Source organism: Antechinus flavipes, chromosome 3, assembly GCF_016432865.1.
Source record: "Antechinus flavipes isolate AdamAnt ecotype Samford, QLD, Australia chromosome 3, AdamAnt_v2, whole genome shotgun sequence".
NCBI classification, from domain to species: Eukaryota; Metazoa; Chordata; class Mammalia; order Dasyuromorphia; family Dasyuridae; genus Antechinus; species Antechinus flavipes.
In genome coordinates this window covers 610476431-610491327 of record NC_067400.1, presented here as the reverse complement: position 1 = coordinate 610491327, position 14897 = coordinate 610476431, and the positions used below count along the sequence as shown (strand labels likewise).

At 59.0% G+C, this 14897-nt stretch overlaps 1 protein-coding gene across 2 annotated transcripts; it reads right to left on the bottom strand.

Annotated features, from left to right (window-relative positions):
- Positions 1 to 532: 532 nt before the first annotated feature.
- C1QTNF12 (C1q and TNF related 12) lies at positions 533 to 14897 on the bottom strand. 2 transcript variants are annotated; one of them, XM_051988852.1, is made up of 8 exons: positions 13917 to 14897; positions 5569 to 5685; positions 5325 to 5436; positions 5032 to 5213; positions 3686 to 3794; positions 2532 to 2622; positions 1223 to 1301; positions 533 to 1012 (listed from the first exon to the last, which is right to left on the bottom strand). In XM_051988852.1, exons 1-8 carry the CDS (start codon positions 14085 to 14087, stop codon positions 914 to 916), a joined length of 960 nt encoding a protein of 319 aa, XP_051844812.1. In that variant the 5' UTR covers positions 14088 to 14897; the 3' UTR covers positions 533 to 913. The 2 variants fall into 2 exon arrangements, with proteins under 2 accessions (XP_051844812.1, XP_051844813.1); XM_051988853.1 differs by having other exon boundaries at positions 5032 to 5201; positions 13917 to 14828.

The window sequence follows — 14897 nt, the reverse complement described above, 5'->3', positions numbered from 1 at the left end:
ACACAGACGGAGTCGGGGAGGGGACCCCCTGGGACTCGGGAGGACGCCCTCCTGTCCCCGAAGAACCCGGGGCCGCCCGGGACCAGGAATCAGAGCTGGGAGCCCGCATCCCACACTCAGAGGCCCGCCCCGGCCCGAGGGGGGAGTCACAGCCCCGTGAAACAGTCCGAGGCTGCTGCTCCCCGGCTCCATCCAAAAAAATGGAGAAGGGAGGCTCGGAGGCCGAGGACAGGGCCGGACCTTTGGGGAGGGAGGCCGTCCGCGCGTGGCAGCCCAGCACCAGGCCACGTGCCCCCCTTCCCTGAAGTCCTGGGGCCTGGGGCCCGGAGTCAGGCTCCAATCTCTCTTTGCTACACGTGGGACTTTAGGAAATCACTTCACCTTCTGGGGAGCAGTTTCCTGTCAGTGAAATTCGGAGGCCGGACTGAGGCCCCTCTCAGCTCTCCCTCTGTGACCCCAGGATCCCAAGGCTTCGGCTCCTCCTTCCAGCCCCCCGTCCCCCAGCCTCTCCCCCAGCGACAGGAGCCAGGACTCTTAACCACACGTGGCTGGAGGTCAGGCCCCTCCCGCCATTTTATTCTCTATTATCATAATTTTCATAATAATAATTATCAGTAACGTATATAATAATAGACAGGAATAAAAAAAACAAGCAGCCGCCTCTGACCCGCAAGGTGTGTGAATATGTGTGTGTGAGTGTTGGGGGGGATGCACAGGGCACGTGGGTGTCCGTGGTGTGTGTGTTTGGGGGAACACGGAGGGAAGGCGGGGCGGCGGCCCCGGCTGGGCTCCCGGATCCCGGAGAAGGGGGGAGCCCCGGGGGTCCTTTCTCCCCCTGCCCCAGGTCCTGCCCCTCCCCGACCAGGGGCTCCCCGCCGGCCCTGGCCCTGAGCTGCTTGGGCTTCCCTCCGGGTCACAGCCCCACGAGCATCCCCATGAAGTCCGAGCCACTCTGGATGGTGAGGGCAGCCCCGGCGCTGTTGTCCACAAAGATGGAGGTGTACTGGCCGGCCTAGGAGAGAAGCACAGGCGGCCTGGCCTGAGAGGGGGCTGGGCCCTGAGGAGGGCCGGCAGCTGCCCTCCCCCACCCCGGGGCCTCCTCCCCGGAGCACCCCCACCCCCAGGGGTGTGACAAGCAGCTGGGCCCAGAGGCCCTGGCGGCCCTCGAGGCTGGGGTCGCTCCCCGTGGGGGCCCTCGACCCCTCCCTGCCCCCCTCACTACCTGAAGCTGCAGAAGCCCCTGGATGTGCACCGTGAAGATTTTGCTGTTGCTCTCGAGGCCCGTGATCACCTCTAGGGACCTACGGCCAAAGCCAGCAGGAGGCATCAGGGGCAGGAGGCACAGGGGGAGGAGGCCATTGCTTGGTCTGGCCCTGCCCATCTTCCCCTGGGTCCTCCCACAGGGCACGTCCCCACTTCGGACCACGGGACTCAGCTCTCCCGACTAAGGAGCTCTCCTCTCTGGGGGTCTCGGTCTCTGCGAGGAGCCGCCTGGCTAGGAGGCCGCAGGTGGGCCGGGGCCTTCTCCGTCACAAGCCGTGAGTTCTCCCTCCCTCCCTGTCTCCCCCAAAAGGCTCATGACCTTCCCCGCCCCTCACCCCCGGCCCCCTGAAGCCTCCCAAGTAGCAACAAAAACTTCCTCAGGAACAGGTTCCTCTTGGACACCTGGGGAGGGGGCAAAGCGCCACAGAAGGCAGTGCTCAGAAGGAGGGGACTTTAAAGAGGTGGGCAACTGCAAGGTGGGATGAGACTCCTTCATTGGGACTCTGCCATTCTCCCGGTGTTCCTGCCAGCCTCCCCTTAAGAGTGGGACTGGGAAGGTGGAGACAGGATCGTGGGATCCCACGGATCCCTCATCATCCAATGGAACCTGAAGAAAATCCCCTCTAATACATAAGTCCATGTATGTTCAATGTGCCGAAGGTGACATTATTTTTGGCCATCCTAAGTCATTCTGACTCATACTGAGCTTGTCCCAAAACCCCAATGTTTTTTTCGGACCTTTACTGCCCAGCACACTTTCCCCACCTTGTGCTTGTGCAATTGATTGCTTGAGCCCGGATTTTACATTTATAACTATTGTATTGCATTAGAAACCCAGGCTCACTGGGATATATATAATATACAGGGATATATATAGATATATAGATATAGATATAGATATATATATAGATATATATATATGTATGTATGTATGTATATATATATATATATATATCCACACATACACAAATTATATTCACTCTCTTTGTTTGCCCCCTACCAGCCATGAGGTAGAGGAAGAGCCCTTGAGACTTATTTTTCCCTTCCACTCTTTCTCCCAAACAAACCAATCAGGAGGGCTTCCCTTGGGGCACCATCTCCCGCCATATAACGGGTTTTCCTAAAACAGGGGATCCCGGCCCTTCTTCCTTCTCAGGCACTGACGGCCCCGTCCCGGGCCCTGCTGAGACATCCCGGAGTCCGCAGGGCCCAGGAAGTGGGAGTCCAGGAGTCCAGGACCCACCTAAGTATAAAGCACAGTCACTTACGTGTGTTGATGACACAAGGATTCGATGCAGATCAGCACCCGGACATTGTCTCGGGCCCTCAGCTGGGCTCGGCTCTTCAGCTCGCTGTGGTCTGAGAGAAAAGCATCAGGCTGGACGGAGAGCCTGCTGAGACCCAGCCTTAGCGGCTCCCTTTCACCATTCGGGCGGGTCTCAGAAATACCCCCCACTCTCCATTACCCACAGTCGGGGAGAAGAGCAACACGGAAACAGAAAGCGTCTCTCTAGGAGACGCACATGGAACACAGAGCGCTGGACCGAGTTCAGAGCCCGTCTGTGATCCCGGGAAAATCCCGTCAGAACCACAGGATGAACGGCCAGCCTGCGTCCACGGAGGGACGTCTGCCTTGTCGAACTCCTGGTTCCCTTAAAGGAAGATCTCCCCTTCCCGTCACCCCATTGCGAGGGCCCTGCCCCAACCCAAATCCCTTTATTTCTCTGGACACGGCACCCGAGAGCGAGAGTAAGAAGGAGCCCCAGAAGATCCAGGTCCAGCCCTGTGTTGTAAAAAATTGCCTGAAGAAAATTGTACAAATATGTTTACACACGTTGGATTTAACATATATGTTAACATGTATACTGGATTCCCTGCCATCTGGTGGGGGGAGGGAGGAGGGAAAATCTGAACACATGGTTTTGCAGAGGTCAATGTTGACAAATTATCTGTGCGTGTGTTTTGAAAGTAAAAAGCTGTAATAATAATAATAATAATAATAATAATAATAATAATAATAAATGTATCACTCTGCTTTAAATGAAAAAAAATTGCCCGAGACCCTGAAAGGTTAAGATTTGGCCAGGGTGGGTGGTCAGGATGGATCCAAGGCAAGCCTCCTGCCTGTAAGGCCCTCACAGCTGCCACTCTGCCTCTTGTCTGGCACATAGTAGGTGCTTTATAAGTGTGCCCACAGCCACCCGTCTGCTTTCTCCATCCCCCACCCTCCACCAAAAAAATTTCCCACCCCCAGATGACCCCCAAATTTGCATTTCTTCATCTTTGAGTACACAGCACCATTCACTCTCTGTACACGTCTCCAATTCCACAGACTCCAGCTCACAGGGCACTGCCCGGTGTCTCCCCCCGTCCCCGAGCACAGAGGGCTCCCCCTCAGCTCTGCCTCCCCTCCCCCACTCACCAATGTGCACGTTGGCCGAGAACTGGTAGATGCCGGACACCGGGGCCGTGAAGCGGCCGGTCGAGAGGTTCAGGCCCGAGCCCCGCAGGAAGGCCCCCTTGGCCAGGGGCTGTGGGGGAGAGAGGAACCCCGAATTAGCACGACCGAGCCCCCCGAGCTTTTGCTTCCTCCCCAAGTCCAGGGACCATGGAGGATGGGTCACAAATGGGAAACTGAGGCACCCAGCGGAGCGGAGGCTCCTCTAAGCCAGGACTTACACATTCCAGGTCTGTGGGGGTGAGGGAGGAGCAGAGGAGGAAAGTCTCCTCCAGTCGGGCTCCCTCCCAGCAGCAGCATCTCCCTCCCCTGGCATCCCGGCTGCCTTCAAGTCCAACAGAAAAGGGCTCCCTCCCTCCCCCATTAAAGCAATTACACTAATAGAAGCCGGGACGTAATTCCAAACCACTGGCGGGAGACAAAGGAAACTGCGGCACCAGGACACGAGCCCCAGAAAGCGCCCCTGTCTCCTCGGGCGCTGGCTAACTGGCTTTGGGGCTGTGTGAGTGTGTGTGAATGTGAGAGATTGTGAGTGTGTGTGATTGTATGAGTGTTGTGTGACTGTGTGTGATTCTGTGTGATTGTGTGTGAGAGTGTGAGTTTGTGTGTGATCATGAGTGTGATTGTATGTATGATTGTGTGTGATTGTGTGTGTGTGTGACTGTGTGATCGTGAGTGTGATTGTATGTGTGTGAGTGTGATTGTATATGAGTGTGTGTGTGTGAGTGTGTGTGACTGTGTGATTGTATGTGTATGTGAGAGTGTGATTGTGTGTGAGTGAGTGTGTGTGTGGGTGGGTGTGTGAGTGCCTCTGGCCATGCCTGATCTCACAAAATCGTTTTATATACTTCTGGGGGCGAGGGGAGACTCTAAATCACCTTCAGAGAGCTCCCTGGAGGCAACAAGAGTTTCAGTGATTTAATCAGTGACACAAAGTTTAAGGCAGGATTTGAACTCAGAATCCCTGACTCAGGGCACTATTCCTTGGCCTTCCCCTCAATTATGTGTGACTAGCATTTATCACTATCAGTGGGGGTTGGAAAAACCCTTCTTCACACACACCACCTCAGCTGAGCTTCCCAATACTTCTGGGAGGTGGGTCTCTAGGCATCATGAACCCATTTTACAGATGGAAAAACTGAGGCTGGGAGAGATTAAATGACTTAGCCAGGATCACCCAGCTAGGAAAGGACAAGGTTAGATTCGAAGGGAGCTCTAGCTCCAGTTATCTCTGCCCTCAGCCACGGAGCGGGCACCCCCGGACTCGGTGTCCTGGGCCAGACCTGGGGAGGGAAGGGTCCCCGGCTCACCGCCTGGAAGCTGTGCAGCTCCATCAGGGTCTTCTTGTCGATGACCAGCTGGGCTTTCAGCTTGCAGTGGAAAGCTTCTTCCACGCGCCTGTAGGGGATCACGATGGAGTCCAGGGGCCTCTGGCTGGGCTGGGCCAAGGCCGCCGTCGCCGCCCGGCGCTCTGTGGCCTCTGTGGGGAACACTGGTCATAGAGACCCCAGATTCACCCCAGTCCTCCCCCTCCTGACCCCCAGGCCTTCCATTCCCAGCGGGCCCTGCTCCCTTCCGGCTGGGGCCCAGGGCCCACTCTCACCTTTCAGCATGTCCTTGAACTCCTGCAACAGAGCTTCCTGGGTGACTTCGGCCCCTGGGGGGCCTGGGGGGCCAGCAGGCCCGGGGGGGCCAGGAGGGCCCATGAGGCCACGCTTAAAGAAGACAAAGGGACTGGTGAGACCCCAAGTCGGGCAGAAGTGGGCCCCGCCCCCACTCCAGAACCAGGGCCCTCCCTGTTTCCCCCCCCACCCCAGCTCCTCTTGGCCTTGGCCTGGAGCACTCACTAATCTCTTATCTTTTCCTTTGCATTTCTTCCTGGGGGCGCCCTCATCCGGCCTCCGGACAAAGTTCAGCCAAGTTTTGTGGGCGTCTGAGAGCTCAGGACCCGGACCCTCGGGTGGCTGAAGAGAGAGCAAGAATAGAGACTCAGCCTCCACTAGGGACCCGTAGGGGGGCTCCTCCCAGGGGAGGAGGAGCAGTGAGTCATCCCTCTCCTCCTCCCCCACTGTCCCCCAGTCCTCCCCAGGAGTCACTCCTAACAGCGGGCCACAAACAGACGCGATTCATCCAGAAGGCAAATGGACAGTGACAAGAAATCCACAGAACGCCAGAGTGGGGCAAACCCAAGAAGAAACATCCCATGGTGGGGGGAGCAGCTGGGAATGGAAAGGGCCAGCAGAAGCTCCGCTTCTGTCATTTTTTAAGGTCTAACAACTCCCCAGGAAACCCAGGAGTCCTGGCTCCCAGCTGGCCAAGGCCGGAGCTGGCCCAGGGATGTGGTCAGAGCTAAACTTCTGGGGTTCCCAGAAGAGGGGGATCAGCTGCATGTGGGAACAGTCCAGGCAAAGGTGGGTACCAAGTGACGCCCATCGGTCTCCCTCGGGGAGTCTGGCTCTCTAGGAAAGGGAGGTACCAAGTCAGGGGATGGAAACGGGGAGAGAATTTAAAACTCAAAATTTTTTTTAAAAAGCATAAAAAAGTAAAAATTAAAGTTAAAAATAATTAAGTAAATAAATAAATGTACACCCCTTATCACATTGTTAAACTTCTCAGTGGGCTGGGGAAGAGATGGGGAGGTCAGAGAGAGAATTTAAAATGCAAAATCTTCTAAAAAAAAGTGTAAAAAATAAAAATTAAAGCCCAAAATAATTAAAGTAAATAAATAAATGTCCATTATTAATTACATTGTTGAACTTCTCAGTGGGCTGGGGAAGAGATGGGGAGGTCAGAGAGAGAATTTAAAATGTATAATCTTTTTTTAAAAGTATAAAAATTTAAAATGAAAGTTAAAAAGTTAGTTTAAAATAAAAGTTTAACAAATTGAGACAAATAACTGAATAATAAGTTCAAAGTTAAAGTCCAAAAATATGACACACGCCCACTAAGACACGGAGCAGGCACAGAGAAATGTATTCTGTGACCTCGGGGGGCACAGAGACTCCCGCATGTTTGGGGTCCTCCCCTTTTGGTCCAGGCCCTGATACACTCTGTCCCTTAAAGAGTGGCCTGGCAGCAAGGAGGAGCAGGGGGGTTGGGGGACCAGCCAGGACAGGTCAGAGGTCGGAGGTCAGAGGTCCTCTGACCTCCCCCACATGCGGATGTGCAGGTGGGGCCATCGCCCGCCCAGGGGAGCTGGCCAAGGGAGCAAAAACAGGTCCCCGGCCGGCCGGGCCGGGATCCATGCTCCGTTCTTTGGCCGGGAGCGGGCGAGGGAAGCGGGGCAGGCAATGACCAGAAAGGACTTTTTTCCAGGTGCTTTTCTGTGATTTCCCAAAGCCAGAGAGGGAGTCAGGGGAAGGGTGGGATGGGAGAGGGGTCGGGGGGGGGGGCATTTCACAATCGGCTCCGAGGCCCCGGGAGGGCCAAGACCCAGCCGGGCCCGGCATGTGGGCAGGGGGGACGCCCGAGGGGCCAGATGTTTCAAAGGCAGACAAATGGCTCCTGCTTGGCACGGCGCCGGGCACTGCTGACGCCTCACTCCCTCTGTGATGACTGAGGGGGCTGGCAGGCTCCCAGCCTCACACCCGGGCTGGGCCAAGCCGCTTCTCCCGGGCAGCCAAGGCCCGTCCTCCCGGGCTCACGGATGGAGAGGGTGAAGGGATGGCCATTTGACTTCAAACCCCAGCCTTCTTCTCCCTCTGCTGCAGGCAGCAGGAGAGGGTCCCGGGAGCTTCCCGACCTGTATCGGGCAGGCGGGGCCCGGAGGGACCATCTGGTGCCCTGGTACAGGCGGGTGACTGTACAAGGTCCTGGGGACCTCGGGGGGCTGGGGGGCAGCGGGCTTAAGGTTCCGGCTGTCTGGGGCCCTCCGTGCCCTCGTCCTTCCTCTCCCCAACCCCGTCTCCATCTACCCACACCGTAGGTCGGCCAGATTCCCGTCAGACCCAGTCAAGCCTGAGATTTTTGTTCCAGGGGAGGGACGAAGTGTCGGGGACGGGAAAGAACGCTCCCCCCATAAGCCCCCCCACCCCGGCCGCCTCTGTGCCCCTCCGGCCTCCCGGGGGAAGGTGATGGGTGTGGAGGAGGAATTCGGTCCTCCTGCCTGGAACAGGAAGCCCATAAAACAGGGCCATGAGCTTAGCAGACGCTGGCCGGGAGCTCAGAGCCACTGAGCAGCGAGTCTGCTTCCCGCCAGCGCTGGCTCCGGCCTCTCGACTTCCAGCTCCGGCTCCTGGCCCCAGGTCCATGGGAACTGGGGCTGGTGAAAGGTGCGGAGGAGCATTTTTTCCCCATCAATCACCCATCACCATCAGAATCCCTCAGCGCCATCCCCGCTCATTATCCCATCACCCCCGTCCCGCTCCCCTCGATGCCCTCGGCCTGATAATGACCTTCATTATCCCCACCCTCCCCCGGCCATTTCTGCTCTCCTTCCCCATCACCTCCCTCTTTCCTGCCTTCATCCAGACTGGCCCCCACTCCCAGAATGCCCTTCTCCCTGACCTCTGCCCCTGGGAACCCCCAGCTCCTTTCAAGGCTCAGCTTGAGCACCTCCTTCGAGAAGTCCTTCCCATTCAGACCCTGTGCTCTCCCTCTACTTACAGAATCCCTTTGCCTTTATTTCTTTTGCCTCTTTTAAAAAAATATCCGCTCAGGCTCATCAATTACAAGCTGGAAGGGAGATTGGAGGCCATAAAAGTCCTTTCATTCTTGCAAAAGGGGAAACTGAGCCCCAAGGTAGCACGGGTGGTAGGTATCTAAGTGTGGTTGTTCTGATACCAAACCCAGCGCTCCCTGGAGCACTGGGCTGCTGGGTGCATCTCATGGGGCTGCCTGATCACCGCAAGCCCCCGGTCAGACACAACCCCCTGGAAGACAGGGACTATTTCCTTGGCTTTTAGCCAGACACGTGTCCTGAAGCTTCACTGAACAGAATAACTCCCACTCTGCCTCTTTACTGCCCCCGAGCCCCCGACTCCCAGCACCCCCATTACCCCTGGCTCCCATCGCCCCATCCCTTCTCCGTCTCACTCCTGGCTTTCGGCCCAACTCCCCCGGCATCCCATAAATCACCGCATAAATGAGTTATCGTGACCTCAGCTGATCCCGACCCCCCCCCCATTTTCTCAAAAACAGGCCCCAAGCCTGGGAATGGGGGGGAGGTTCGGGACCGGTGTCCCGTCAGCGAGGGCCTGACCCGGCCCCAGCCCCGCCGAGGGCCCCAAGCCTCGGTCCCTGGAAAACCTCCCGCCTTTGGGCACCACGCTCCGGCCCAGCAGGCAGCAGGGAGCCAGCAGCCCGAGTCAGGCCTAATTAAGTAATTAGTGCTAAAGTGAAAGCTGTCAAGGGAGAGCTCCCAGGCCGGGAGTCAGGGCTGAGGAATCTCAGGGAGCTCTGCTCAATGGCCCCATTCTTCTGGGGGCTGGAGGGGCCTGGGAGCCCCCGAGGGGCGGGGGGCCCAGCAGCCCCTGACCTCGCCCGCAGCTCCTCTGGCCAACGCTCCCAAGGAAAGGGGGTGCGGGGCCCGGAGCCTCAGCGCCCCAGTGCCACGGGAGCGCCCTTCTCTGGGAAAATGGGCCCCGGCTCCTGCTTTCCTTCCGCCCCCCTCTTCTCCTTGGGATCCCAGGCCACCTTCCCAGAGAGGCAGTCTGCTCTAAATCCCTTTGACAGATGAGGAAACTGAGGTCCACAGAGGGGAAGTGATGGTCTAAAATTCATAGCAAGGATCAGCAAAGGGTCAGAAGCAGGATCTGAATCCAGAGCCTTTCACTCTGCAATCAGTGCTCTTTCCAGTCTCCCAAGTAAACAAAGGCATTTATGACATGTGGATTGAAAAGGGAGGCCCTGGGACCTGGGGACAAAAGCCTTGGTCAGAGTGGGATCCTGTGGCATAAGTGATGTCTCAGACTGGAGGCGCAGGCTCTGGGTGCGGATCCTGGCTCTGATAAGTCATCGTCCTTGTGAGCCTCAGTTTCCCCTTCTGAAAAACCTCTAAGGAATCTTCTGTAGCAAAATCGATATTCTCCTGGTGATACGACCCTGGCGAAAGCAGCGGTTTAAGGGGGAGTGTGGTGGGAAGAACGCTGATTTGGAGCGGAGGCTGTGGGCTCCAAGCCCACCCCGTCTCCTACTCCTGTGGGCCTTGGGGCTGTCACTCAGCCAAAGGTGAAGGGCGGGACCTCTCTCCCTGGGAGCCGAAGGTGGGCGGACCCTTCCCATCCCATCCTTGGCCAGACCTCGTCGTCCTGCTTCCCGCCATGTTGGGAAGGGGATGGGGGATGAACTGTGGCCTGGTCACAGGCCCAAAGAGAGTCCATGCAGCCCAGGCAGATCCATTTCACAGAGGGGTAAGTTGAGGCACCCAGACCCAGGGGGCTGATGACTTCAGGCCTCAGACAAGAATTCATGGTCTCTCAGAAAGACCACGGGGCTGGGTCAGAGAGACCAGAATTAGCACCACCCTGGTGACAAGGAGCCGGGGGCCTAAGGGAGGCCATCATGGGCCCACCCTTCCTGAGGCACCCCGAGGAGGGGGCCCTAGGGACAAGGAGGGAGAGGCTGCTTGAGTGAATCAGGCTCAATGCCCAGCCTCTGCTTCCACGAGCATCCTTCCCTGGCCTGGCCCCAGTGCCACCCTGTGGCCAGTACATGGGACCCCAGGATGTCATACCACGGCCCCCCAAATTCCCTTGGCCACGCCAGAATACCAGGTGCCCTCTGACACTCTGCTCAGACCCTCCCCCCAGCTCCAAACCACCTCGCCCCCCTGCTCGGGACTCAGGTTGTCCTTGGGCAGGTGAGAGGCTGGTTTAATCCCCAAGCAACCGGCCTATGACCGGCACGATCAGGAGCTCCCGGGGTTCCCAGGCCAGCCTCCCCCGTCTCCCTGGCAGAGCCAGGGCATCCATGCCAGGGCACACCCAGCCCCACATGGGCCCCGGGGGCTGCGAGATGGACGGGCAGATAGCAGGGGCGATGTACGGCAGATGAAAAGGCCCGCCGGGGCGAGCTGGAACAGCCTGTCTCGGGTGTGCGAGCACGCGCACGGCCATACACACGCTCCGGGGCCCAGAAAGCCCCTCAGCCAGCCTGCCTGGGTCGGGGGTCGGGACGAGACGGTCCGCACCCGGGCCCGAGCCCCCCGGACAAGGAAGCCCACCCAGCCTGCCAGGAGGCAGGAGCGCTGAGCCCCGAGTCACAGGGCCCCTCGGGGAGTCGTTTTCTCATCTGCAAAATGGGGCTTCTCATAGCCCTTCCCTCCCAAGGTTGACTGAAGCCCGGGGGAGATCCAGGAATGAAGGCTGCCCTGCAGACGGTGGGCGGGGAAGGCCCCGGAAACCTTCAACCATCCTCGTTTTCTTTGAGCCTCACAAGCCCCACTGAGGGAGGCGCTGGGACCACCTAGAGCTGAGGGTCAGCTAGAGGGAAAGCACTTGCCTGGTATCATCAGAGGAGGTGTCTGAGGCAGGATTCGAACTCAGGGCTTCCTACTTACCCATGGTACCTCACTGACTCTGAATGTCAGGCATGTGTCAACTGATGTTATTAGGGAAGGGAGAAAAAGGGGAACAGAGAGGGAGGAGGGAGAGAGGGAGGGGAGGGAGGAGAAAGAGAGGGAAAGGGAAGGATAGTGAAAGGAAAAGAAGGAGAGGGGCGAGTGGGAAGGAAAAAGGAGGGAGGGCGAGTGGGAGGAGATGGAAGGAGGGGGAGGGAGAAAGCAGGGAGAGAGGGAGGGAAAGAGGAAACGGGAAGAAGGGGAAAAGGGGGAGGAAAGAGAGAGGGGAAAAGGAAGAAAAGTGAAGGGAGAGAGAGAGGAGGGAGGGGAAGGCAGGGAAGGAAAAGGGGAGAAGAGGAAAAGAAGGAGGAGGAGGAGGAAAATGAAGGGAGGGGGTGGGGAGGAAAAGAGGGAGGGGGGAGAAGAAGGAAAATGGAAGGAAGGGGAGGAGGAAAGAAAAAGGAGGAGAAAGGGGAAAGGAGAGGGAGGAAGGGGAGGACTGAGGAGGAAACAAATCTAGGCTGAAAAGTCTTCCTTTCTTTTAAGGTCCAGATCAGGAGCTGCCTCCTCCAGGGAACCTTCCCTGATCTCCCCAGCACAAAGGCTCCCCCTGGACAGACTTGGCTACATCTCTGTCTGCACTTCTCCTTTGTCCCCTTGCTTCCTCCCTGGGTAATGGAGGAGAGAACCAGAGTGGGCGGCGGGGAGCCTTGGAGGACAGACGTCCGGGGTTGGAACCCTACCTCAGGCACCTCCTGCCTGTGACCACCAGGACAGGACATTCAAATGTTCTTCCTCTGTTCCGTCCAGGGGTTAGGTCTGATGACCTCTAAGGTCCCACCCAAATCTAAAGCTATCACTGTGTGACCTCTGTGGGTCTCAATTTCCTCTTCTGTAAATTGAGGGGTGAGGGGGGTTAGCTGGATGATCTGTAAAGTACCTGCCAGGTCTGAAGTTCTCTGTACATCACACACACACACACACACACACACACACACACACACACACACACACTTCCCAATTAAGTCATAAGCCGCTCGAGGGCAGGGCCCGTCTGTTACATGTCTACCCCTCTAACCAGAGCATCTCAAGGCCTTTTGGGAATGTTTGGGGAATTGGATAAGCGCTCCTTCTCATCTAGCTCCCCGGGGGCTCGCCCTCCCTGGGGCGGCCCCTGGACTCCCCCCGGCCCCAGTCAGACAGCATCGGGTGCCCTTCAGGCGGAGAGTCTCCCGGGTGCCAGGGGCTGCCCCTTTCCCACAGAGCTGGAGGGCAGACGCTGGTCAGGAGAAGTGAGAATGGCTTCAGTCTCAGGCCCCTGAGCTGGCCTGGCCCAGGGTAAGACAGAGCCGTTGATGCTGGGTTCCCGACGCCAGCTGGGACTTTGCGTCAGTGGGTACCACTGGAAGGAGGGGAGCCTCTGCCCGGGCATCCCTAGAGATAGGGTCTGAGCCCTGGGTATCCAGACTGGCGCTTCCTCCCTGTTGGCGTCTGGCTCCTGAAGGAACCTCTTCTAACTCTCCTGTTCAAGCCGGGGGTTGTTACCGGGGGAGCCGCTCACCTGGGCCGCCCCCTTGGGGAGCCGGGAAGCCAATTAAACTTAATGGGCCTCAACCCCACCAAGGAGCTCATCCAAATGATCTGGACTTCAAAGCGCTAATTGATGTGCCGTTGGGAACCCCCGAGTTCTGGCTGGGGCCCAGACCCCACCTCCCCTTTCATCGAGACCTAACTCCATAGAGTGGCTGGCACCCCTACGCTCCACGGTCCCTTCTCTGGCCGGCTGCTTCCCCTTGGGCCTCGCCGGAGGAGGCTCAGCGGGCTAGGGACGAGAGGGGTCCCCCCTTTGCGGAGCCAGATGCCCTCCCCTTCCTTGCCCACAGGCAGCCTGCTTTAGAGTGAATGAGGAATGGGTAAAAGGGAGATAGGGGCAGCTTCTCCCTGGCACTGGGATCAGTTCTCACTCCCCCAAATTCCTCCACCGTCCCCCCATCTTCAGTGACCAAAGCCAAGCCACGGGCTCCATCAAAGACCGCCGTGTGGTCAACAATGTTCCCTCAAGAAACACCTTTGAGCCTTTGAGCATAGGGAGATAGGCAGCCAGGGAGAAACTCGGAGACAGGCACCCACAAGCCTCAGAGACAGAGACAGAGAGACAGAAAGAGACAAAGTTAGAGAGACAGAGACAGAGAGAAATAGAGACAAAGTTAGAGAAACAGAGACAGAGAGACGAGACAGAGAGAGAGGCACAGTCCCCCAGTCACAGAGAATGACAGACATGGGGAGGGGGAAGGAGGCAGCCCGAGAGAGAGATGGGTACAGAACAGCGGCCAGTGTGGCAGGAGGCTCGGAGGGGCTTGTGGGGGAGCTCCAGGGGCTGAGCTGCATCCTTCCCCAGCATCCCCCGCTCTCAGCCCCACATGGGGCCGTGGCCTCGGATCAACTGCTACCGGCTGATGAGTTTCAGTGGCGGCCAGGAGCATCCCGGCCGGACCCAGGTTGGGGCACAAGAGAATCGGTTCCCTGGGGCGAGGCCCTTGTCCACAGGGGGATACCTCTGCCCCCCAAGGCGCCCGTGCCTCCTAGGCCAGCCCTGCCCGGCGCGGTGGAGCGTCCCTGAGACTCGGCCCCGAGCGGAGGGAGCCCTGGGAGCCCGAGCCCTCTCACCTGGCCCCTCCCCCCCGCGGCGGGCCGTACCTTGGGATGCCCGGGCAGCTCCTCGCTGTTGGAGAGCGTGGCATTGAAGGGCTCCGTGTACTGGCTCGGTTCCTTGGCCTTCTTGCGCTCCCTCTTGGCGCCGGCGCCCCTGAGCAGGGCCAGGTGCTGCCACAAGAGCGCCGTGGCCACGGCCCAGACCCACAACCTCATGGCGGGGGCGGGGGCGGGGGCAGCCGGGGGCTGCGGCCGGCCGGATTTGCTCCCGGGGGGGGGGGGGGGGGGGGCCTAGGAGCGGGCAGACGGTCTCTGGGCTCACCGGGCCAGGCCTGGGGACTCTGGGCCCCGGGGAGGTGATGGGGAGGTGACGAGAACCGAGAGTGCCGGCCGCGGGCAGTGAGCTGAAGGATGCAGGCTGGGGCGCAGAGTTCGAGGTCACGCGGCGTTCGAGGACGCCGAGCGCAGAGCCCGGCTTGCCGCTTCGAGCCTCAGCGTCCCTTGCCCCAAAGCCCCTGGGTTCTCATGGGTATGGGGAAGTGGAGGCACCGGAGCCTGGCAGAGGCAGCGCTCCCTGTGCTGGGGAAGGAGGGCCGGGGACCGGGGCTTCCCGTCGGTGGGACGGCTCTCACGGACTGCAGGAGCCAAAGCGTGGGGCGGCTGGGCACCTGCCTCGGGAAGGCTCCCCGGCTGGCGGGGCTGCGCTGGGTGGCCTCTGTGTCTCCTTCATAGGGCCCCCGGGAGACCCCCAGAGCCCTCCCGATGCTGCAGCCCCATCTTCACTATCTGCACCCCAGCACTCGAGGGGCCCGGAGAAGCAGCGCGCTCAGCCCCCGTGCCCGCCTCCCAGGAGCGGGAGGGCTCCCCGAGCCGCCGGGCGGGCAGGGCAGGCAGCGGCTCCGGCCGTCAGGACGCAGGATGCGTCTCCAGGCTCATGTTCGGACCTCGAAAGCGCCGCAAAGGGAGCCGGCCTCCTTGTCCCCCACGGCGGGCTGGGCCAGCGCCAGGGAGCCCTCCTCCGCTCCC